Source organism: Tursiops truncatus, chromosome 4, assembly GCF_011762595.2.
Source record: "Tursiops truncatus isolate mTurTru1 chromosome 4, mTurTru1.mat.Y, whole genome shotgun sequence".
NCBI classification, from domain to species: domain Eukaryota; kingdom Metazoa; phylum Chordata; class Mammalia; order Artiodactyla; family Delphinidae; genus Tursiops; species Tursiops truncatus.
Window position 1 is genome coordinate 12,138,051 of NC_047037.1, and position 23,258 is coordinate 12,161,308.

The window sequence follows — 23,258 nt, forward strand, 5'->3', positions numbered from 1 at the left end:
CGGCCGCGCTCGACTTCCCGACACGCCCCGCGCCGTCTCCCTGGCAACCTAAGTGCCGAGTTTCGCTGGCCCCGCTGCAAGAATGTGAGGCGCCTCTTCCGGCGTCCGGGTTACTGGCTGCCCCTTGGGCGCGCGCGGTGCTACCACCGTTCGGCCTTCACCCGAAAAGGTACGCGGAGGCTCCTCGGGGCTCGTGGGCTCCCGGCGCCGGGAAGGTCATGGTTTCAGGGCCGCCTCTCCGGGCCTCCGAGCCCGCGCCTCCTCACTTCCCTCGGCTCTTACCTCCCGGACCTGCTCCGGTCCCGGGAGGATGTGTGGCTTGTGCCTCCTCCGTTTGTGTTAACCCGCTTTGCGAAAATGTAAATTTAAAATACTTGAGGCAAGGAATTATTCTTTTAACCTTAGGGTTAAGGTTTACCTTTAAGGTTAGATTCCTACTTTAGCAGAATCCGGTGTCAGATCTGCTTCCTCTTGTTGTTACCTAGGAGGAGACTGGTAAACACTGTCCTTCCCTGTCTGTGTCCCCAGCCCCACAGTTCCCCCACTAAGGGTCAACGTGCAGCTTTGTGAACCGTCTCTCCCTTTCCCACCACATACCCCCCCCCCGCCCCCCTTGGGCAGCAAGCTGGTCTGCTGGACGCTTATCTGCCTTAACAGAGTTTACTGAAAACCTACTGTGTACCAGGCACCGAGGACCCAGAGATAAAGAAGGCGTGTTCCTTGCGCTCAGGTTCCTTTACAACCTCTGTGAGGTGGGGGCGAGTGGACGCTTACCAGTTCTCGGGTGGCTCTGTGGTCGCACAGAGGAGACTGAGTGGTCTGGGGAGGGGGCGGCCGGGCTGCTACTGGGAGGCTGGGCCAGAGGGAGCCTAGTCCCGAGGTACTCTGTAGCCTTGCCACATTGCTTAGACACTGCTGGGCTTAAACGCTCATTTACAAATGAGAGCCCCTGGAAAATTGGACTTCTCAGAACTATTCTGACTTTCCCTAGACAGGGACCTTTATCTCCAGTAAGGAGGATTACTGAAAGTGTCCTTTACATTTGAAAAGGCCATGAGTCCATACATTTTTTTTAACAGCTTAATTTGGCCAGAAAGCATCACTTTTATGTGATCGGAGGAAGCACACAAAGACACATTGGGAGCCCTGCTCTCCAGTTGTTTTTTCAGCAGTAGATTTCACTAATTTCTGTAATATTGATAATCCCACATAATTCAGGCATTTTGAGGTATGGGCCCCAGCTCTGAAGTTCCAACCCAATGCTGATGTTTTAGTATTGTCGTGATCACATAGCCACTTAGGTGATTTGGTTTTTCCCTCCCTCCTTCCTTTCCTTCCTTCTCTGATTACTAGTTTTCCTTCTCACTGGCATTAGGTGAAACTTAACTGATTAATACATTATTTCAAGAAGGGAAATGCTGTAAATAGACATTTCCTTGTTTATGTTCTGTTCCAAGGATATTTGTAATTGGCCACCACCATGATGAAGTCCGCTGGCCATGTACCCCAAAGTACACAGATAGCATCTTGTTTTGTCATTATGCACAATAGGTTTTTGTCTTATAGCTTTGGAATTGTTGAATATGGACTGACCTGACTCCAGAGCACAGTCTTCAATTTAAAATCATGTTTTCTTTCCTTGTTTTTTTCATTGCAGTATAGTTGCTTTACAATGTTGTGTTAGTTTCTGCTGTACAGCAAAGTGAATCAGCCACACGTGTACATATATCCCCTCTTCCTTCCCATTTAGGCCACCACAGAGCACTGAATAGAGTTCCCTGTACTACACAGTCTGTTCTCATTAGTTATTAAAATCATGTTTTTCTTATAGATTTAAAATAAAACCCACTTTTCATAATTACTAACAAAACATTTTACATTTTGATGAAATAAAAGTGATTTTACCATACACATACTCATATGAAACAGTCCTGCCTTTCATAATTCCGCTGTACATTTATAGCTTTTTGAGGAATTACAGATTTACCTATAACAAATTTATGTTCAGCTAACATTAAAATACAATTTTAGATTTGAACTGCATTTGTGACACTTCTTGTTTCCAATCCAGGGAGATTACTCTATACACAGTGTGCATAATAAAAAAACTTCAGACATTGGATCAGAATTTGCTTAGGATGGGAAAAAATTCATTTCGAATCCATATCCCTCTTCACATCTAATAAATTCAAATATCATGGTTTAAAGTCCACAGAAAAAAAAATCGACAGAAACCAGCAACATGCTAATTTCTGGTTTAATCCTAACTCACCATTTATTAATCAAAATAGACATAAGGTGGGAAGAAAGAATACATAAAGCTTGATGCAGATATGTAGATTTTAGGAAATTATAAAGTTCTTGTACTTGGATGTTTTTTAAAAAGTAGGTAGGGAGTATGAAGTCTTAAACAGATTATTGATTGGAAAACATATATACATCTCAGAACTTGGGGAAATTTGACTGTTACTCAGTTTTGCCAAATTTAGATGCCTGAGGGAAGTCTCTGTTTTTGTGAAAGACTGCCTTCTATTGGAATCTGCAGTATCTCTACCTTTTAACATTTTCTCAATTAAGGTTAACCAATATTGGGTTGTTCAGTCCACTAATCAAGGTACAGGTATCAGTGTCAGAAACTTACACTTTTTGTTAGGAATAGTTCAGCACGCATTAGACCTCACCACTGGATTTTTCCTCTTTAAGGCATTGACCGACACTACTCGGATGCATTTGACCATCTCCTAGGAGACTTGCATGTTGAGTTTCGATAAGCAAACAAACAGTTCTCTCTTGTTTGGATCAATGCTGAAATTCCGAGAGGCTGCTAAGTGTGTGAGTGGATCAATAGCTGTTTCCACATGTCCAAAGCCCTTGATCGCAAGAAGATACACGCTTCAACAGAAACTTGGCAGTGGAACTTTTGGAACCGTCTATCTAGTGTCAGACAAGAAAGCCAAACAAGGAGAGGAATTGTAAGTAAAAAATACTTAATGCAAATCTTGAGTTGGCTGCTGTGTGTGTGCAGCTCTTAGCTGATTAAAAACACGGAGTACTGTTTACTTTGCTTTTTGCATTAAAGTAAGAATTTAGTAAGAGATAGAAAATCTCCTTGAATGATGTCTTCAGATGAGATTTTTAAAGGCATTTCAGAAGGTGAGTGAAGTACCCAAGTGACCTAGAGTAGGGAAATGGGGTAGATTATGTGAAAGTAAGATTTTTATGCATACCAAAGTCTCAATTACAGCCTTGCTTCCACTTAACTTGATTGGGACTTGAATGAGAAAATAAGAATTGTTTATAATGACTGCATTTTTAGAAATGTTAGGAAATACAAATCGATGGTAATTCACATTTGAGGTGAATAGAGTGTACTGAAGGAAATACGGTATTGACTTTGCATGGCTTTTTCCCATGGAGGAGGTTTTCAAAGTCTGTAGTCATACAGCCCTCAAATTAGACATTTAAACCGCACAGGGGCTCCCATCTAAAATTATCTTATATTGATGACCCTCTTGTTACTTCCTTTCCTTTGATTTTAATCAAACCCTATAAACTTCCATGGTAGAGAAAAACTCTAATGTTGTTGGACAGTACATCTCTTACAAATAAGGATGAATCTTCATTTTTAGCTTAAAGTTGTTTGAATGTGCTGCAGTGAAAAGTTAGTTGGAACTGAAGTTAGGATAAGAAACTTGTACGTCAAACACAGGAGGAAGAGAAGGGAGAAGGAAGAGTGATACAAGAAATCAGCCCTTGAGAAGAACAGATTTCCATCCCATAATCTACTCTTTCATTCAGAGGTTTTGAGGCTACTCTAAATTGTTCCAGCTTTTGCCCATAGGACTGTGGACTTAAAATCAGTGTGATAAACTTTTCTACTTCTTAATATGTCATAGGAACTATAAAAGCAAATGTTACTGATGCTACTATTTTATTTAAAAATCAACCTTTTAAATGGTCTCTGTGTCCAGAATTTTAAAAAGTAGTTATCTAGACTTCATAATTTTTGATAAATTCCTGTGTGAAGAATGGGAATAATGCTGGGCACTTTTCTGGTGTCCTGAACATGCTTTATGACTTCTACCAAAAAATAAATTTTTACCTTAAATCCTAGAGGTATACTCTTCCAGCTGTTTAGAACAGGATGATAAATTTATGAAAATTACTAGAGACCCTTTATGGAAACATTAAGAGTAAGGCCTAAATCTGACCCAAGAGTTATAAAAATCATAATGTAAAGAATGTATCCAATTTTGGTTTCTTCAACTAATGAGGAATGTGAAGAATTTAAGAGAATAGGAAAAAAAAGTTGATTAAAGGGATGTGACATGAGATGTCGAAGACCAAACTTGAAAGTTTCAGACTTGAGGTGATGGGGTGTGTGTGTGTGTGTGTGTGTGTGTGTGTGTGTGTGTGTGTGTGTGTGTGTGTGTGTGTGTGTGTGTGTGTGTGTGTGTGTGTGTGTGTGTGTGTGTGTGTGTGTGTGTGTGTGTGTGTGTGTGTGTGTAGGGAGGCGGGAGGAGAATGAGAGGGATGAGGGGGCTGGGGCCTGTTGAATGGGAAGTGATTTGTTAGTGACCTTCACTGTACCTGAACTCATCTTAGGACGTATGACTTGAGCTGAAGATGGCAGACGAAGCCTAGGTTTGTAGAGTAAATTCAATAGTGAGGATAATTGACAAATCATTTGATACCAAAGGTCTAGTCTTAAATCTCTTGGACAGGAATCATTCATCATCAGAATCTCTACAACATATTACGTACTGGTCACATTCAACTTTCAGATGTCTTTTGTTTGGCTTGCAGAGTTGTTTCTTTTTAAATCTAAATTAGTTGCCAGTATTTAAAAATGGGTCGCTTTCATAAAATTGAGCTTTTCATCTTCTCTTGAAAAAAATCAAAATATTTGCTAACACTGCCGCCTGTGTAGCCAGTGTGGGCTGGAGCTGCAGGCAGCGGCCCTCTTTAGGCAGACCCTGGACTCTGCTCCGATTCACCACGTTGCCGCCACTCCTCACCGTTTCTTACACCTTTCCACTACCTGCCTACTTTTGTAGACGTTTGACTTTTAGAACTGCTGAAATCATGAAGAATCATGGATATGGCTGCTCACAAAATCTTAGAATGCTCAAAGGAAGGCAGTACAGTGTCACGGGTTAAGACCACAGGCTTTGAAGTGAACAGGTCAGGAAGTAAAGCCAGTCTTGTTCTTAACTGAGATTAAGGTTATGCAGGTTCCTAATCTGAGCTTCAGTTTTCTTAGACACCACCCAATAACTGCAACTGGAACTCTCTACTAAATGGAAGCTTTTCTTTTTACATTACACTTTTAAGAGAGGAAAGTCTCCCAAGCAAAGCAATGTGGTGTCAGGTATGTGATTTTAAAACCTTCTTCTAGGATCTTTCTTGAGATTGTAACGCTTCTGTTGCCATCTCTTCTTTCATATCTCTTCTTTCATATCTCTATGGCTGTCGGAAGGAAACTTGTCCTCAGAATGTTGACCTTTTAGCTGTGTAAGGCAGCAGCTCATCAGTGGTTGTTGTGTTTAATGCATATACAGAGGCAGGAAACTAAACTCATATTTTTAGGATCCTTTCCTGAGAGTGTTGACAGGTGAACCTTTGGTTTGTGATCAAAGCACATCAACAAGTACCACCCTTTCTTCAAGCAATTTGGTTAGATAAGGTTTTAAATTCTGCTTTACATACTAGGCCATAAACATAGGAAATTGGTTAAGGGCTGGATAGAAAATACCTTCTAAAAAGATTTCTGTAATGTTATGAATGCTGCTCCCTTAACAGATCAGAGTAGATCTGATTCTCTTCACGTTTTGCAGACACACCCCTAACCTTCTGAGATAATAAGGAAAGTGTATGGTACCTTTACATGCCAGACTACCCCGTGGTACCCTTGTTAAAGGAGGGACTTAGGTAGACCGTGAGCCCCAGCTGGTCTGTAGGACACTTGTTACCAGCCTCTGTGAACTCTAGGTCCAGGCGATATGCACTTTAGATTTAATTAATCAAAGAACTTTCCCGTTAGACAGTTGCAATTTATCACTGTGCCACTTGAGGGCACCACTCTACCATCGACATTTTTCATATACTATGATGTTGTGAATTTTAATTACAATGTAAATACCATATTCCTTTGCATTTTTATTGACTTTCTGCATTCGCTATGGAATTAAAAAAAAAAAGGCCACAGGCATTACACTTGATTAATGTATGTTTCGAGAGGGGTTTTTTTTTTTGGCATAAAAATATCTGGGGCTTCCCTGGTGGCACAGTGGTTGAGAATCTGCTTGCCAGTGCAGGGGACACGGGTTCGAGCCCTGGTCTGGGAAGATCCCACATGCCATGGAGCAACTGGGCCTGTGAGCCACAACTGCTGAGCCTGCGCGTCTGGAGCCTGTGCTCCACAACAACGGAGGCCGCGATAGTGAGAGGCCCGCGCACCGCGATGAAGAGTGGCCCCCGCTCGCCGCAACTAGAGAAAGCCCTCGCACAGAAATGAAGACCCAACACAGCCATAAATAAATAAATTAATTAATTAATTAAAAAAAATATATATATATCTGGTAGTCTTTTTTTAGTTATCACAGTAGAATAAAATTAAGCTTAAAATGATTAGTGAATGAGATAGAGGTTTTTACTTTATTATATTCTGTGTCATGAAATTCATAAAACAGTATTTGGGAATATTTTCTTTCATAATTATGGAAACTCTGGACTAATGGATGTTGAAGGTGTGATAATGTTAACTCATATTCCTAAAGATTATTCTAATTCTAGCTCATAATTTTATATTTTTGTTAAGCTGTCAGGTTTTTTTTAAACATTTTTATTGGCATATAATTGCTTTACAGTGGTGTGTTAGTTTCTACTTTATAACAAAATGTATCAGTTATACATATACATATATCCCCATATCTCTTCCCTGTTGCAGCTCCCTCCCTCCCACCCTCCCTATCCCACCCTTCTAGGTGGTCACAAAGCACTGAGCTGATCTCCCTGTGCTATGCGACTGCTTCCCACTAGCTATCTGTTTTACATTTGGTAGTGTACATATGTCCATATATACACTATCACTCTCTCTTTGACCCAGCTTACCCTACCCCCTCCCTGTGTCCTCAAGTCCATTCTCTAGTAGGTCTGTGTCTTTATTCCTGTCTTGCCCCTAGGTTCTTCATGACCATTTTTTGGGTTTTTTTAGATTCCATATATATGTAAGCTGTCAATTTTTTGTTAAGCAAACCTACAAGATTTTGATAAGCTAGTAAGTTACTTTGGCCCTTAGCATACTGTGTGTAATTTAATAGAAAAGAGATGTTAAGGAAATAGGCTTACCCTGAATTATATGATTATTTGTACATGATTAAAATACACAATTAATCATGGCCATAGTTGGTGAACTTCAACATGAATCTTATCAGCATAGGATGCTGGTTTTAAAAAAATTTCATCACACTTAAGATACAGTGACATTATTATGTGAAGTTGATTTTCTGCTCTAGTCTTTTAGTTTGTCAACTCAAGTATTTAATACAATTTATGTAATAAACCTTTGCTTTGGACTGAGTACCAGAGAGGAAACTGAAGCAATAGGATACAAGGCTTGGCCCTTAGGAACTTCCAGTCTAGAAGAGAGGCAGAATTAACATACATAAAACAACCAGCAGCCAGTGCAGTGCTTTAGCATCTGTGTGGCAGGTTGCTCTTAGAGGTGTTGGAATGGCCACTGCCCAGCTCTCTTTTAGCTACATACAGTCGTTATCTTACTGGTATCTGTACATTATGTAAGAGCTTTCATTCTTTCCCCCCTTGGTTCTGTCCATGTAATATCTAAATATTTCCCCCCTTAACTGTGCACCTACACTTTGGTCTTTGCCTACATATAGTCAACATGGTTAACATGGAAATGCTTTCTCTGTCCACAGGACATTTCTTCCCAGCATGAGGATCTTAAATAGGAAAGGCTATCAATTCCTTAGAGAAGTGTCCTCAAGCCCACACACTGAGGCCTAAAGACCCTGCGTCCCAGGAGAGCTCTTGGGCCTGTATTAGAGTGGATTTTCAAAAGTCCTAACAAGCAGATTTCCCACCCAGCCATGGAGACAATATGGAGGAGAGGGGTTTGGGGGCTGCTGATAGAATTAATCACACTGACAGCAAGAGAGGAGTGGCCTTAGACCTTAAGAGTGAAGGAGGTGAAAAGTTATAAAGAGGTAATAAAAAACCCCACAACAGTCTGGGTCCTTTATTGTAAAGCGAAATGGCTCTCCTTAGCCCAGTCCCTTCTGAGGACACCTCAGGCCTACGGCCCATTTCCAAAGTGTTGTGTTGAGCAGTAGCCACCAACAGGGGTGGGGCGGTGGGAGTCAGGGCTTTTGAAGGACAGAGCCATGGTTAAGCCACCACATTAGGATCCATTCCTCAGCTTTTCATCTTAATATACTTCGAGATGGTCAGTCTTGGTGAGGGGCTTATATTAACCAAATTCAGTTAAGATGAATCTATAAATCATGATGCCACTTCTTAATTCTGGGCCTAGAATGAGTGAGTATCTCCTTTCATGTACCTTTCTACCATTTTCTGGTGTGAGTCTGGAGAAGCTGAATATCTAATCAGAAGTGAAAATATAACTAAAACAAAATAGGTGGAACAATTTAGACAGTTATTTGATTAGCCAGATAAAGGGTCTCTTCTTCATAGTAGAGAATATCGTTGCAAGTGACTGTTTTCCTGGGGACCCTCAGCGCCAGTGTGTGTCTGCTGAACAGCTCCAGAGGCACGTACATACAGGTAACCCTAGGCTACCTCCTTTTCCAATATTGAAGGTAATGTGCGCATGTTTTACAAAAAGTGCAGGTGTGCGTAAAGCAGGAAAATGATCTGTAATCCTGCCACCCAACTTCTGGTCTTTTCTGTAAGCACTGACAGACATTTATTTAATCTTCAAGGAAACATATGGCATTGGTCATGGTGGTTGCCTCAGAGATTGAGGACGAGGAGTGAAGGAGACTTGCTTTTCATTGAACACTTTTTGTACATTTGGAATTTTATACCATGTGCAAGCTTGAAAAAAATCCACATAATAAAAGTAGAAGAAACTTCACATATTCATTCAACGAATCTGGTCCCCATTTTCTGGTCACTTGCTCTCTGAGGAGCTTGATTTGGGTGGTTCTCAATTGTGGCTGAACAGTAAAATAACAATATTAAAAATACACCTTTGAGTCACACCCCAATACGTTCTGTTTTAACTGGGCCACACCCCAGGCATCTGGATTTTTGAGAGCTTCCAGGTGATTTGAATGTATAGCTAGGCTTGAGAGTATCTGCTTTAGTGGGAGAGAAAATCACTTATTGTATGATCATAAAAGTAAATAATTACAAACTGCCATTAAGTATTGTGAAAGAAAAGTCTTGGTTGCTGTAGGTACAACAGACCTAAGATGGCAGGATGAGCTTTGGTGAGGCAAGGCCTCCCTGAGAACTTGCCGTTTCAGCTGAGACCTCAAGAATGATTAAGAACTAGCCAGTGGTTTTCACGCGTTACTGGGCATCAGAACTGGAAGGCAGGTTAAAACACAGATTGCTGGGCTCTACTCCCAAACTTCCTGGTTTAGCAAGTCTCGGTGGGGTCTGAGAATTTGCATTTCTAACAGCTGTTGCTGCTGGCCTGAGAACTGCAGTTTGAGGACCACTGAACTAGGCAAAAGGATGGGAGAACATTTCCGTTCAGTGTATATATAATTTTGCATCTTTTTTTGGAAACACTAAAATATAAGTATTTTCCCATCTTATGGAATATTCTTAAAAGCATCATATAATATGCCTGCATAATAGTCCACCATATGGCTTTAATATCATTTAGCTCCTTCTTGTTGGCTAGGTAGATTCTGGTACTCTCTTTGAAGTAGAAGTAAAATACTATTGTGCCTTTTTGCATCCTCAGAGATTTGATGTAATGATTGTTTCATCATATCCTTTCTGTCAATGGTTTAAGTCTGGAAAACTAATGAATAACTGAGCTTCGGTCACTGAGAAGTGATGGGCATTCTGTGCACTCAGTTGAAGAATATTTGAGCCAGTTATGGATTATGGCCACATTTGCTCAGATGCTCAGTTGTAATTAGAGAAAAAGGACTTCCTCCATTTTCAAGTTTATTTCTGACACATTGAGAAATGGAGAAGTCAGTTTTCATATTATAAGGAATAAACTAAAAAGCCTCCCTTTCTGTGTATAGGTTTTCACTGTTTACAAAAAAGGACATTATTTCCTCTTAGAGAATTAATAAATTGATTATAGTAGCCTGCCAGTGTCAAAAATAATTAAAAATGAGTAATAGTTCTTAACTAGAATGCATAGATTTTTATAATATTTGAAACAGCTTTCAGTGACTCAGAATGTGACAGTAATTTCTGCTATTTAATAGCAGATAGCCTTCAGCAAAGCCACTGTTTATATTTTGCACCTGCTAACACCAATGCACCTACTAACACCTATTTATGGATTTTCTGTCTGATTTACTTAATTATTTTAACATATCCTTACTTTCAGTTTTGAGTCATTCTAAATAAAACAGTAGATTTAATGAGTCCAGCTTTGAGCCTGTTCTCTGCACTCTTATTAAAGCTGTTATTTCTATAGTATTAACAGGAGTTCTCCCCAGTGGGCATCTGTGATGGTAGAATTGGGTTATTGAGTGGGCTGAGTTAATTTAATAGGATTCAGTGGTTTATGCAGTGGAGAGTTATGAAGACAATTTGGAGGAAACTAATGATTTCTTTCTATTTTTCCCTACCAGAGAATACAGTTCTCTTCATTTTTTTAATTGTAGTGATCATGTCTTTTTCCCCTTAAAATCTTCAGTCTTTTAATAGAGCTTATGAGTGCATCTTAAAATCTCTTTTAAAGTAGTTCATGTTCTGGAGGATATTGTGTGTAGGTTCCACCTAGGTAAATCTGGACAGGGTAAGTTTGAACTTAGACTTCACTTTGGGCTTTGCCAGTTCTTGGTCTGCAGTAACTCAAGCCTCTGAGCTTCTGGCAGTTTTGTAACATGTAAGGGTTGGGAGCTGGAAGGGAAAAGGAGAGAAGAGAAGGCAGGTTGCACACTGACTTACCTCAGTCATGGTAATGAGGTTGACGTTCTGGGGTAAATGATTTACATCTTCCTGAGGCTGCTTTGCTGCATGTATTAGCATAAAAGAATCAATGAGCTTTTTATCTAGTTTTTAATATTTACGGATGAGAGATGACTAATAAATAAAATATTTTAGGATGAGTAGGATGCAGGGAAACCCTGCATTTCATTTTGTCTTGGGCAGGGGGCCAAACAAGCCTGCTTGAAGACTGAATCACCAAGAAGCATTTAGAAGGAAGACAACAGCACACAAAAAGCCTTTTTTAAAATGCTTTTTTCTTACATTACTATTGTTTGAAAGAAAACAAAAGTGATTTATTTAAAATACGACTGTTGACAGGAGAAGAGTGTAGATAAATTACTATAGTATATTTATTAGATTTTCAGACTGGTTGTTTAAATTCTTTCCTTATCCCACTCTATTCTTCCAATGTATTGTTTTGGTGGATTTGTGAGTAGGGAAGCTAATGGTTTTGCTAACACTGAATAATACCCCCAGGAAATAAGGAATGTTATTCTTCATAGGTGTATGAGATGGGGGGAGGAATATCTAAGCGATTTTAGTAAATAATAATTTTTAAATGTAATTGGATATGCTGGTCCTTCAACATTGTCATTGTTGACTACCCCAAGTTTTAAAAACAAGAGATTTGTGTAAGCCTATTACTTTAAATGTGATTTTTGTCTCATTTATTCAATAAATAAAATACTTTAAGGATGAATGTACAAAATGCAAGAACAAGACTTTATGGGCATAGGACAGTTCAAGTTTTTATCCCGTAACAAATAAAGGACTTTTTTTCTGGCAAGATGTGTTATAGCAAAGACTGAGGTGATTTTTGATAGATTCCACAGGAACCTCGATGACCAAATCCAATATTTTCCGGGCTAACTTTAGTTTCCTGATGCTAAAGCAAGCATGACACCGTTGAGTATAATTTGTAACTAGCCCTTCTTGTTCTTGGTTCTATTCAAGCGGCCTTCTTGGGAGATCCTTTCCTCCAACAGCTTTTGGCGGGACAAGCCAACCAGTGCTGGGCCTGCCACACAGTGGGCAGTTCCCTGTACTGTCACTTGTTCCTGCAGGGCCATCTGAGGGGCATCTTCTTTTCCCAGTCCTTTCCCTTCTGAACTGGTCCACTTCCTTTTTTGACACATGCATTGACCTGGGAGGAGGTATGGGCAGTTTTGGCTAGTACCCACCTTTCTAATATTTTGAGGTGAAAATTTGAGTTGTGATACCATCCACCTTTAAATAACTTGGAAAATGAGATCCATCTATAAGTTAATCGTCAAAGAAATGAGAAGGCAGAAAACTCTCAGGTTAAAATTAGTTTCTGGCTTACTTTGTTACTTTTGAGCAGATTTTCCTGGGGAAAAAGTTTGGTTGGGCTTCCCTGGTGGCGCGGTGGTTGAGAGTCCGCCTGCCGATGCAGGGGACATGGGTTCGTGCCCCGTTCCGGGAAGATCCCACATGCCATGGAGCGGCTAGGCCCGTGAGCCATGGCCGTTGAGCCTGTGCGTCCAGAGCCTGTACTCCGCAGCGGGAGAGGCCACAGCAGTGAGAGGACCGTGTACCGCAAAAAAAAAAAAAAAAAAAAAAAAAAGTTTGGTTGCCATGACATCCATATCTAAATAGTGAACTTAGCATGACGTAGGTGACTTAAAAGTCAACAAGGGAGAAAAACAATAACGCTTATGTTACTATTAGCTTCTTGGTCAGTTATTCCTACGCTTCATTTCTAGAACTAGTGATTTGTAAATTTATATGGGAAATATCAATAGATATAGTTAATACCAAAGATTTCTAAAAGTAGCTTGTGTACTACACTACAATTGTATAAATTGTATAAATAATACAATTTATATTGCATTGTCTAATTTCATGTAGTATTAAAAATAAGCAGTTAATATTATGTGACCTCATTGCTTTAAAATACTGTGAAATTGAATTTCTGTTCCATAGTTTAACAGGGATACAATCACATTTTATTTCTCAGCTGCTTTCATAGCCCCTGTTACCTCATAATTGTAAGTATGAATGAACAGTTATGAAACCTTTGACATGTTGTAGAACATACTTAATAGGATAGCAGTGCTACTATTTAGTAATCATGTGAAAAATCCACCCCAAATTTTAGTTATTGAAAAAGCAAACCCTGGGCATGAGGAAACTTTTGGAGCTGATGTGCATGCTCATTGTCATGATTGTGGAGATGGTTTCCTGGACATATCCGTATGTCAAAATTTATCGGATTATATACCTTAAATATGTGCAGTGTATCAGTGCCAATTACACCTTAATAAATGTGTTTAGGGAATATGAACCTTGGACCGTGATGTATGAAACCTCTAAGGTTGTTAAACTGGTTGATTTTGTAGCTGCTCGTGATAATCAATAGGAAATTTGGTAGCTTAAGCTTAATGTTGCTTTTTAATCTTTGGGTTCAGACCAATCAATCTTCTTGTTTTCAGATCAGAGAAAAATCATAGGCTTTGTTTTTTCATGACCTTTATTGAGCAAGTGAGGAAGGAAGGTTAAATTCATATATTTAGGTTTCCAAATTTCTAAGAGTAGAAAATTTGGAATATTGCAACTTTGATTAGAATGTGTTCAGGTGTTAGTTTGCTCAACTTCCTATATGCAGTTGGCACTCAGCATTTTAATTAAAGTTTGATTGATGTTTCCACTTCTCTATTAGTTTGAGTTTGGAGAAACCTCTAAAAACCTAATGTAGCTACATCTGCCTTCCCTCAGGAGAGATTTGAGGAAGATTGGCAGCCCTTCATTTCTTCTCTCCCTTGTCTCCCTACGTCTTGCATCTCATGGGCCTCACACAAGTACAGATATTGTGGGTTTGGGGGCAAGATCAGCCAATGCAGTTTTTACAGTAATTAGATTTGCAGTTTGTTGATCAGCTGCTTTTATTTCACGTGCTCTTTGAAAGATATTTCAGTACAATGATTATTGAGCTCTAACTTAATAATTTCTGTTATTTTTAGAATTGTTTTAGAAATGAAAATTATAAGAAGGTCCAATGACAGATGTTATTTGCAAGGCAGTTTAACATTACTGAGGAAGTAAAGCATTTGGATATTTGATAAGGATGGGACTTGACACAAACCTGAAGTAAGCCTTACTATCTTTAAAGAGGTTGAGTTTTGAGCTCAGAAGGGGTAAGGTATATTCAACAGGTTTTGAAGACCAAGAACAGTAGATAATTTCCTCCAGGTAAAGTTTATTTTAGCATTATTTTGCTAGCCCTGCACAATCATAAAAACTTGCTGTGTGTATGTACGTCTTCGTATATATGTACATCAACACAAAAACTATGTATATGTGTATATATACACATAAACACACAAGTGTATATATATGTATGTGTGTGTGTGTTCACACACATACACAGTTTTTCAGTTCAGCACTAGTTTCAGCAGCAGAGGTTGTACTCAGTTGATAACAAATATCCTGGTCTGATGAATGAAGCGATCAGGGCTCAGTGTTTCATACACTGGAGAGACAGTGGAGTGCCCTGTGGGGACTTCCACTTTATACTAATTCAAAAGGCATTAATATGGCCCACTCATTGAAAAGCCCCCGCTGGGAGGCCCTGACTACCCTGCCTCTGCTGTGTGGGGTGATTGTGGGATGTCCCCTCGGCAGCTGCCTCTGACCCATCTTATGCCATTAGCTAGACTCTCTCCAGGATTCCTTGGAAACTGTGTGCCTACCTGAATAATTTATTACCTAGAGATCAATTATTCATAACTCATTATTACAGCTGAAATAAAACCTAAAGGTGGAATCATTCTGCACCTCATGAATATCCAACAGATCATCAGGAGATTGCAGTAGAGTTTTAAGTCCTCATGGTCCCCACTGCCTGTTTGTTTCTCTGAAGGGATCCCAGAAAGAACAGCCTTCTGAAATGGAACCAGGGTGGATGAAAGCAGTAGCAGATGACTCCCTGCTGGTTGTGCTGCACTGCTTCATCTCTTCACGCTGTTTGTCTTTTTAATTCTGGCCTTATTTACACCTAGAAATAAAATTTCAGTTTGAGATAATTTAGGAGACATTTATAGCACTTTTGGTTTATTAAACCACTCCTAGGAGGTAAACAAGGATGCAAAACTTGTCCTTAGAATATCTTTTCTGGGATAAAATGCACAGGGTACCTATAGTACATTTTATTGACGTTAGTCATGCTACGTTTGCTTGTTGCATCAGAGTTATATCTGAGTTGTGTTTTATTTATTTTTGAGCCCATATCTTTCATATAAAGAAATGCCATATGTTTTTCACATATGTTATATAAAAAGCATTTTAATAAAAGTGTTGTGGGACTTCCCTGGTGGTGCAGTGGTTAAGAATCTGCCTGCCAGTGCAGGGGACACCGGTTCGAGCCCCGGTCCGGGAAGATCCCACATGCCGCGGAGCAACTAAGCCCGTGTGTCACAACTACTGAGCCTGCACTGTAGAGCCTGCGAGCCAAAATTACTGAAGCCCGCGTGCCACATCTACTGAAGCCTGCGTGCCACATCTACTGAAGCCTGCGCACCTAGAGCCCGTGCTTCGCAACAAGAGAAGCCACCACAATGAGAAGCCCGCACACCGCAAGGAAGAGCAGCCCCTGCTCGCTGCAACTAGAGAAAACCCACGCAGCAACAAAGACCCAATGCAGCCAAAAATAAATAAATTAAAACTAAATAAATTTTTAAAAAGTGTTGTGAAAGTGTAACCAAAAGAAGCCTAATTATTTTTTCTATTAAGGAAATATAATAGGAAATTGTTTGACTTAAGCCAGACTGATTAATTTAAAAAATAATTACCAAGCTTTTAAAAATGTGTTGAAAATAGTTGGAGAGTTTGCAATTCCAGTTACTTTGGCTATAAAGCAGAGGTTTGCCTTTGGGGTTTGGCTGCCCCTAGACTCACTGTCATTGAAGAATGGGCAGAAGTCTGTGAGCTTCACACTCTGGGCACCATCTCAGTGTGGTGTCACTTTCTTATTTAGGTAGGTTAGTACTGATTTTGAGCATAAGAGTTCTAAGTTGCTGGGGTTAACTTTCCCTGGTTAAAAACCCCAGCCTGTAGATAAAAATCCTAAACTGTTGAGCAAGCATTTTTTAGTAGCATTTCCAGATTTTTTTGTGTTGATGTTGGTTCTCCAAATGAAATGAAGGCTAAATATTTATGCAAGATTTAAATGGCCTGAACGCATACCTTTCACACTGGACCATACATATGGTATCCCAGATAACCCACCAAGCAGGAGTTTAAATATGGATTTAGTTTTACTATTGTGAAAATATATGAGTAATTAAAAAAATTTAGGACAAGTGTGAATGTCATGGAGTAAAATTTAAAAATTGCATAATTTTTGAATTTTTACTATAATTTTAATAGGTTACATATTTATATGGCTCAGTAAATATAAAAAGCTGTACTGTTCAGTAAATATAAAAAGCTGTACTGTTAAAAGTCTCCTCTCATCCTTGTCCCCCTTTTTCTGAATTCCCATTCTCTTCCCCAAGACGTAACCAGTTTGTTTCCCATGGATCCTTCCAGAGTTGCTTTGTGCATCTATAAGCGACTCTGGAATATAGATTATTTTTGTCTCCTGATAAAAACTAGCGTATTACACACTTCTGTTTCATGTTTTTTTCATATGCCAAAATATCTGGGAGAGCTTTCCATGTCAGTATGAAGAGAATGTTCCCATTCTTTGTTTTAACAACTATATAGTACATTCTATTGTACGTCTGCTACTTTCCTGTTGATATATATTTGGGTTGTTTTTAATCTTTTGTTATTAAAAATACTGCTGCAGTGTATAACCCTGAACATTTGTCCTTTCACAAACATATCACTATTCCTTGCATGAATTTTTAAAATAAAGCTTGAGATTTCAGAGACATGTTCTGCTTTTGGAAGTCCTATTCTAGGGTATGAGTTTTTCCTTCTTTGCTACTAGGGCTGTTTTGCTGGAAAAGTTTGAGAAGCGCTGCTGGAAACTTGTTATTGAGGCCTCGTGGTGGGATGATTTTTCACTTTTTGAAATAACTTGGCTGTGAAGTGATAGTGATGACAATGTCACTTTGCCATCCGGTGTGTCTTGGAGGTAAAGGGTGTAAATCTGTTGGCAAGTTATTTATAAGCAAAAATCATATTGTAAAATTGTCTAGTTTGTGGGTAGGCAGGCAGTCGATACAATGAAACATTTACAGCTGTGATATTTTGGGACAGCCTCAGTGCCCTCTGACCTTAAGCCCTAGAGTACCTGAAAAGGTTAATAGATATTCTGTGTAAAAAGGAGTTCCATGATTAAATGAATTTGGAAAACACTTGGCTCCACAAAATTAAACCAGTTTGTTTGCTGAGGAACTCTTCAGAGCCTGAAATCTGCTGGCTAAATTGTGACCCTTCAAGAGCTTTTCCCAAGTGTGTTCAGCCACTGAACTCCCTTCCCCAGGCCCCTCTGATTAGCACTAGTGTTCTGAGGAGCCCGGCTTAGGAGTTACTACCCATGTTGGACACCGTGCCACCATGTTGAAATTATTGGTCACAAGCATACGTGGTATTTAAATTTACAAGCGATTCAGTAAGAGGAATTGGAATGAAAGTCACTGTTTCAACACTGACCATCATGACCAGCAGGTGGTGCTAAAGTGACATGCAGACCAACTCCCGAGGGGGCAGCATCTCTACCGGCAGGATTAACTCAGGTCCATAAAGTCATTTTCATTTGGTTACAGTCTACCAATATTTTGATTTCACTGGTTAAATGAATAAAAGGCAGAGAATAGGTCACTAACGCATTTTTAATTTCTTCATAGGAAAAGCACAAGTCAGCTGAGAAATAAATTTGGAAAAATATTTTTATCTTCACAGACTGTTTTAACTGGCATGAAATAGGTTTGTTTTTTCTTGCCATCTATGTATTAGGTGGACATTTCCTAGCGGTGTACACGAAGATGTATGCATGCTCTATATCGAAAGAAAAAGCCATATATTTAACTAAATGTCACTCTCCACTGTCCTTGAGAATGGCCAAGAGCAGCTTCATTCAACAAGCATCCAGCTGGTGGCTATCAAGGAGATGAAGCCACTATGGCCACTGTCCTCCAGGAACTGGTATTGGGCTGAAAATAGGACTTGAGTGCAAATAGCTCTATTAGAAGGGCCATGGGGTGGGAGGGATCAGGGTCTCTTAGAGTTTGAGAGAGATCTGGGCCATTTCATTCTTTTGAGGTCTATTAAATATGAGACTTTGTAAAACAGGGCAACAGAAATGGGATATGTTTTAAATTGAAATTTAAACACAAAAAATTTAACATGCAAAAGTGCAATGCAATGTGACTATACTCACAAGATAATTATAGAATTACTATAAATTCTAATTCCTAGTGTGTTATAGCTGGAGTGGCCCAGAAATGGGAAATACATTTAAAGTTGGGTGAGGACATCTTTCAGAGCTGTCAGTGTGTCTCTGTGACAGAGGGTACAATCTGTCTTGGAGCTCTGGTCAAGAGTCAACATTCAAAGCCCTTGAGGAATCTCCAATCGTGAGCAGAAGGCCATTTTGGTCACTTTGATGAGAAGCGTTGATGCAAATGATAAACCCAGAGGAGCTGCAGGGAGGAGAGGCTCTTCCAGGGAAGGGCACCTGGACCACCTGATGGGTGTGGAATTGCTGAGACGGCCTAGGGAAAGGTTATAGCTTAGGTTGACGGGTGTCTGCTGATACGTGGGACCAGTCTGATGACCCTTCAGAGGCGCAGTTGGGCAGCCTTTCCACCCTGTCCCTCCATCCTCCTCGCTTCAAGGCTTTGCCTCTTTTTCCAGATGTAGCAGAGGAGGGCTCATGTCTTCCTTAACTGCCTGGACTGTGTCCCTCCCGGGGACAGGAAGGCAGTGAAGCCTTGCTGTTCCCGGGTGAGGAGGGGGGGTCGCTCTCTTGATTCGAGGATGTATCTCACCGAGTCCCACAGGAAAAAGTACAGTGATCCAGTTTACATCAGCCAAATGCTTGATGCCACAGAGTCATTCATTCAGTGCAGTTAGGACCTAGTGGTGTGTACCTTAAGTAACCCGCAGTGTGAGTGGGTGGGTTGCTCACTGTGTCAGGTGCTCTTCTAGGCCTGGGATACAGCAGTGAACACAGCAAAGTCTGTTCTCAGGGGGGTACATTCTGGTGGAGCTAAGGAGAGAGAGACAGTGGATAATCAAGTTATATAATGCACTGGAATGTGATTAAGTGCTATAGAAAGAATAAAACGGGGAAAGAGAATGGGAGTGCTGGGTGTATATTATGTTTGGTATTAGAATGGTAATCAATAGTGACTCTGACAAAAAAAAAAGCCAACATAAAAGACCATCAGAAGGAATTTTGGAGCAAAACCTGTCACCAAAGCTCTTGTTTTCCCAGTAGCAGAGGGATACAACATTTTTGCAGATGTTTGTGTTTCTAAGTCTGGGCAATAGCACAGAGAGACCGTGTTATTCAGTTCCTTTTTCTGGAGGTTGGAGCCATGTTACAGGGGAAGAAAGATGTCTGTGGGTGGGGGAAATGGCCCTTGAGTTTTCCTCTGAAGGGCTTTAACCTCATTTCACTGTCTTGAGGTTCAGTGGAGATGTCTATGAAATCTCTGTCTGGTTCGCAATGTCTCTGCCTTGTTGTGTGTCCTTCTCTGCTGAAGAGATTTCACATGGATGAATGGTGCTGTGGTGTTGGGTTGGGAGAGATCTCGAAGGAGATATCCCACCGCCCCACCCTTGGGTAGGGAGGGGGTATGTTAAGAGGTGGGTGTTTTCAGAGGGGCATTCAGCTTCATGCAGTGCCTCCAGCAACAGCCAGTATGCCGTGGGTTTTCCCATGATCGGGGACAGTGATGGAGGCCCTCAGGAAGTCCTCCATGTGGGGCCTGAAAGTCTCCAGACACTTGCATTAATGGTTTCTCTTGGGGAGCACATGGGTCTAATGCTCAGTGACTACTGTTTTTTTATTTTTTAGTGTCATCCCGAGATATGGGTGCCTCCCTCCCGGAAGATGGGCTGTGCCCTGCAGTGAGAAAAGCATGCAGCATTTGATGCTCCCTGGGAGCAAAGCCCCTCGCAGTGGGAAAGCTGGCCAGGGTGCTGTCCATGGTGCTGGCCTCGCTGCTGTGCTTCCAGACGTGGGCCCCCATCTCTGACTTGAAAAAGGATAGCCAAGGGCGTCAGAGCTGATGCCTTCCACAGGTGGGCACCTCCTTCTGTCCTCTGTCCCCAGTCTCAGGGAAAGCCAAACCAACTGTGGGTCAGGGCTTTTTAGACACTGACGAATCTCCACTTCAGGCTGAGGGTTGAAAGCTGCTGATATAATGTCTGGATATTGCTTGTTGTTGTATTCTATATAAATGAAACACATGGACTCATCTCCTAATATCCCAAAGCCTCCATCACAGTTCCCTTACTACAGCTGAGGTCACTGAGGAGAGGTGATGGGCATAGCTCTAGGGTGCGCTAGAGAGCCGAGAATATTGTAACTGAGGATTTAACCATTACATTTTGAAAACAAACTCTGTAATTGATAAAGGATGAAGTATTTGATTTTCCTTTGTCATAACTTTCTATGAATATAAAATTGATCAAAGTTGATCCCGAAAATCACAGAAATTTGTCTTTCTATATTGTTTCCCATTAATTATAGTGTTACTTTTTCTTTTGGAAAAAAACAAAGTACTTCAACAATATCATTTCATTTGAATTTTCAGTAGTTCAATGAGGATGCTTCAAATAAAAAGTTTTTAAAAAAAAATTCTAGGTAAACTACAAGGTATTACTGATCTCTTGTTCAGGAGAACCCTTAATACTAAAAATACATTTTCAGATTATTTTAAGGAGAAGCATTATTATTCTTGGTCCTCATGAAAATAGATTTTACCTCATTGAAACTACTATGAATTGCTTCAATTTTATTTCAAGGTACTTTTTCTGAAGGTGGAGATTCATATACAAGAGGAAATTTTATTATATACATTAATTTTGCTTTTTACCTACATTCTTAGAGTTAGGGTAAAACTATTCTAACTTAATAGTCATATTTCCCTGACATAAGTTAGACTTTTAGAAGTGCAACCCACAAGAAATAAAACCTGATCTTGAAGTGTAATAAAAATCCCATCAGAGTCTCGTCATTCATGGGAGCTCTGTCAATGTGCATTTAACCCTTCCATGTAGTCCCTTTAGGACCTGAATCAACTTAAGATCTATCCACATGATATGAGTTATATGTGTTTAATAGCGCTTGTATCAAAGTGTGCACATAGTTGATTCCTGTTTGATTGGCCTTTTCTACAGACTTTAGAAAGTCAATTTTTATGTGAGCCCACTGGTGGTAGCGTTGCTCCAAGTACCTGATTTGCATCGGCAGATAAAGATGTTTCAGTCCCCGTAGATATTCGTATGGCTTCCTGACTTCCTCATCTGTGACCATGGTCTCACAGCCCTTCCATGTTAAGAACACTCACAGCAGCAATGGACACATAGGGAATTGACAGATTTGAGCCCTGCCTCACTTTATCAAATGTGTAAAAGCAAAATTGATCCAGTGACCAAGAATGAGATTGGTTAGTTTAGCATGAGTCAATTATAAATAGCTTTTATGTTTGAATATTATAGGTGGGACTGGCTACAAACTTTGTGGCGCCCAGTACAAAATGAAAATGCAGAGCCCCTTCTTAAGAAATTATTAAGAATTTCAAGCCTGTGATAAAAGAGCATTAAGCCAAGTGTAGGGCCCTTCCGATCTTCGCGCCCTGTGTGCCTGCACAGGCCCTATGCCCAGGAAGCCAGCCTTGAGCACAGGATAGCATGGAGATTGCCATGTGGGAGGAGCAGCAAATAGAGTCTCCCCCTTATGACAGACCCCGTGGCATAGTTTAATAGCTTCACAATAGTTACTATTTTGGTTCCAGGGGTCTACAGATAATTAGCAAGGGTGAAATCATCTTGTTTGAACGTATCTTTATAACCTCACATGAAATCTTAGACATAAAGACCTGGGAGGCCATTTTCAAATGAGAGAAAATATTCTTTGTCTTAGCCTTGTTAACTGGCTTTCATTGCTTTCCTCATTGAGGCAATTTATCTAGCCTTCTGATGATTAACTAAGCTGAAGTTTATCTGGTACAGTGTTCTCTGGGGTGAAGGATGATAGATTAAGCGTAGGTGGTGTTTCACATTCGCTCCATTTACTTTCCTTGTTTTCCCTGTTACCTGAGAGCAAATGGCCCTAAAGCCTACACCTCTAGCTTTACTCCTTCACCTGTTATGCAGTTTCATATTTCTAGGGTCTAAAGGAAATCTCCCTTTGAATATCTAGGCAATGTCTGAAATTTAGCAAATGAAATGGAAAGCATCCTTTTATTTCTGGTAGTTACCACTCCCAATTCTGAAGGCTGGTAAATAGCATCACATGTGACTGCCTTCTCTGCCCACCACATGGCCAGTCACCTGGCTGGTGAATCTTCAAAATTTACCTTTATTCTCCACTGTCACTTTACTATAAGCCTGTATAATTTTACATCTGTAGTAGCTTCCTGGCTGGTGGGCGACTCTACTCTTTCCTCAAGCTCAAGGATAACCATTTTTTCAAAATGCTGTTTTTATATTGTCACTCTCTTGCTAAAGATCTTACAGCTCTTGAATCTCTCCTGTCAGACAAAATTTAAATTAAGCCTCATATTCAAGGCATTCTGTCAACTGGACCCTCTCTCTCTGTCTGAACTGTATTAGTCATTATTCTTCAACATGACCAGTCCACCTCCCCTCCCCACAATCCTAGGAGAGAGTGTGCAAAGGCATTTTAGCCTTTAACCTGGAAGGTTTTCTGGTTCAGATCACAAGGTTATAAAATGTCCTTTTTGGTGACTAGAGTGCCCCAAGACTGATGGTGAGCTGCCAGGTACCATCTATTCCTTGGTTATACAGCGATGTACAGATTACCCCACAGCACTGCAGTTACACTGTTTCACATATATTCTGTCACCTTAAATTGTGCTCCATAGTTATGGAGAACCTTGTAATTTCCTAGCAACAATTTTTGTACACTGCAGCTCTTC

At 40.2% G+C, this 23,258-nt stretch overlaps 1 protein-coding gene across 1 annotated transcript in view; it reads left to right on the forward strand.

Moving 5' to 3' along the window:
• The first annotated feature begins 3 nt into the window (after positions 1 to 3).
• The window catches only part of NEK11 (NIMA related kinase 11), a 108,312-nt gene continuing 85,057 nt past the window's right edge, over positions 4 to 23,258 (forward strand). The window contains 2 exon segments of the mRNA XM_033856316.2: positions 4 to 169; positions 2,704 to 2,972. Of these exon segments, the coding sequence (XP_033712207.1) occupies positions 2,755 to 2,972 (218 nt within the window). The 5' untranslated portion in view covers positions 4 to 169; positions 2,704 to 2,754.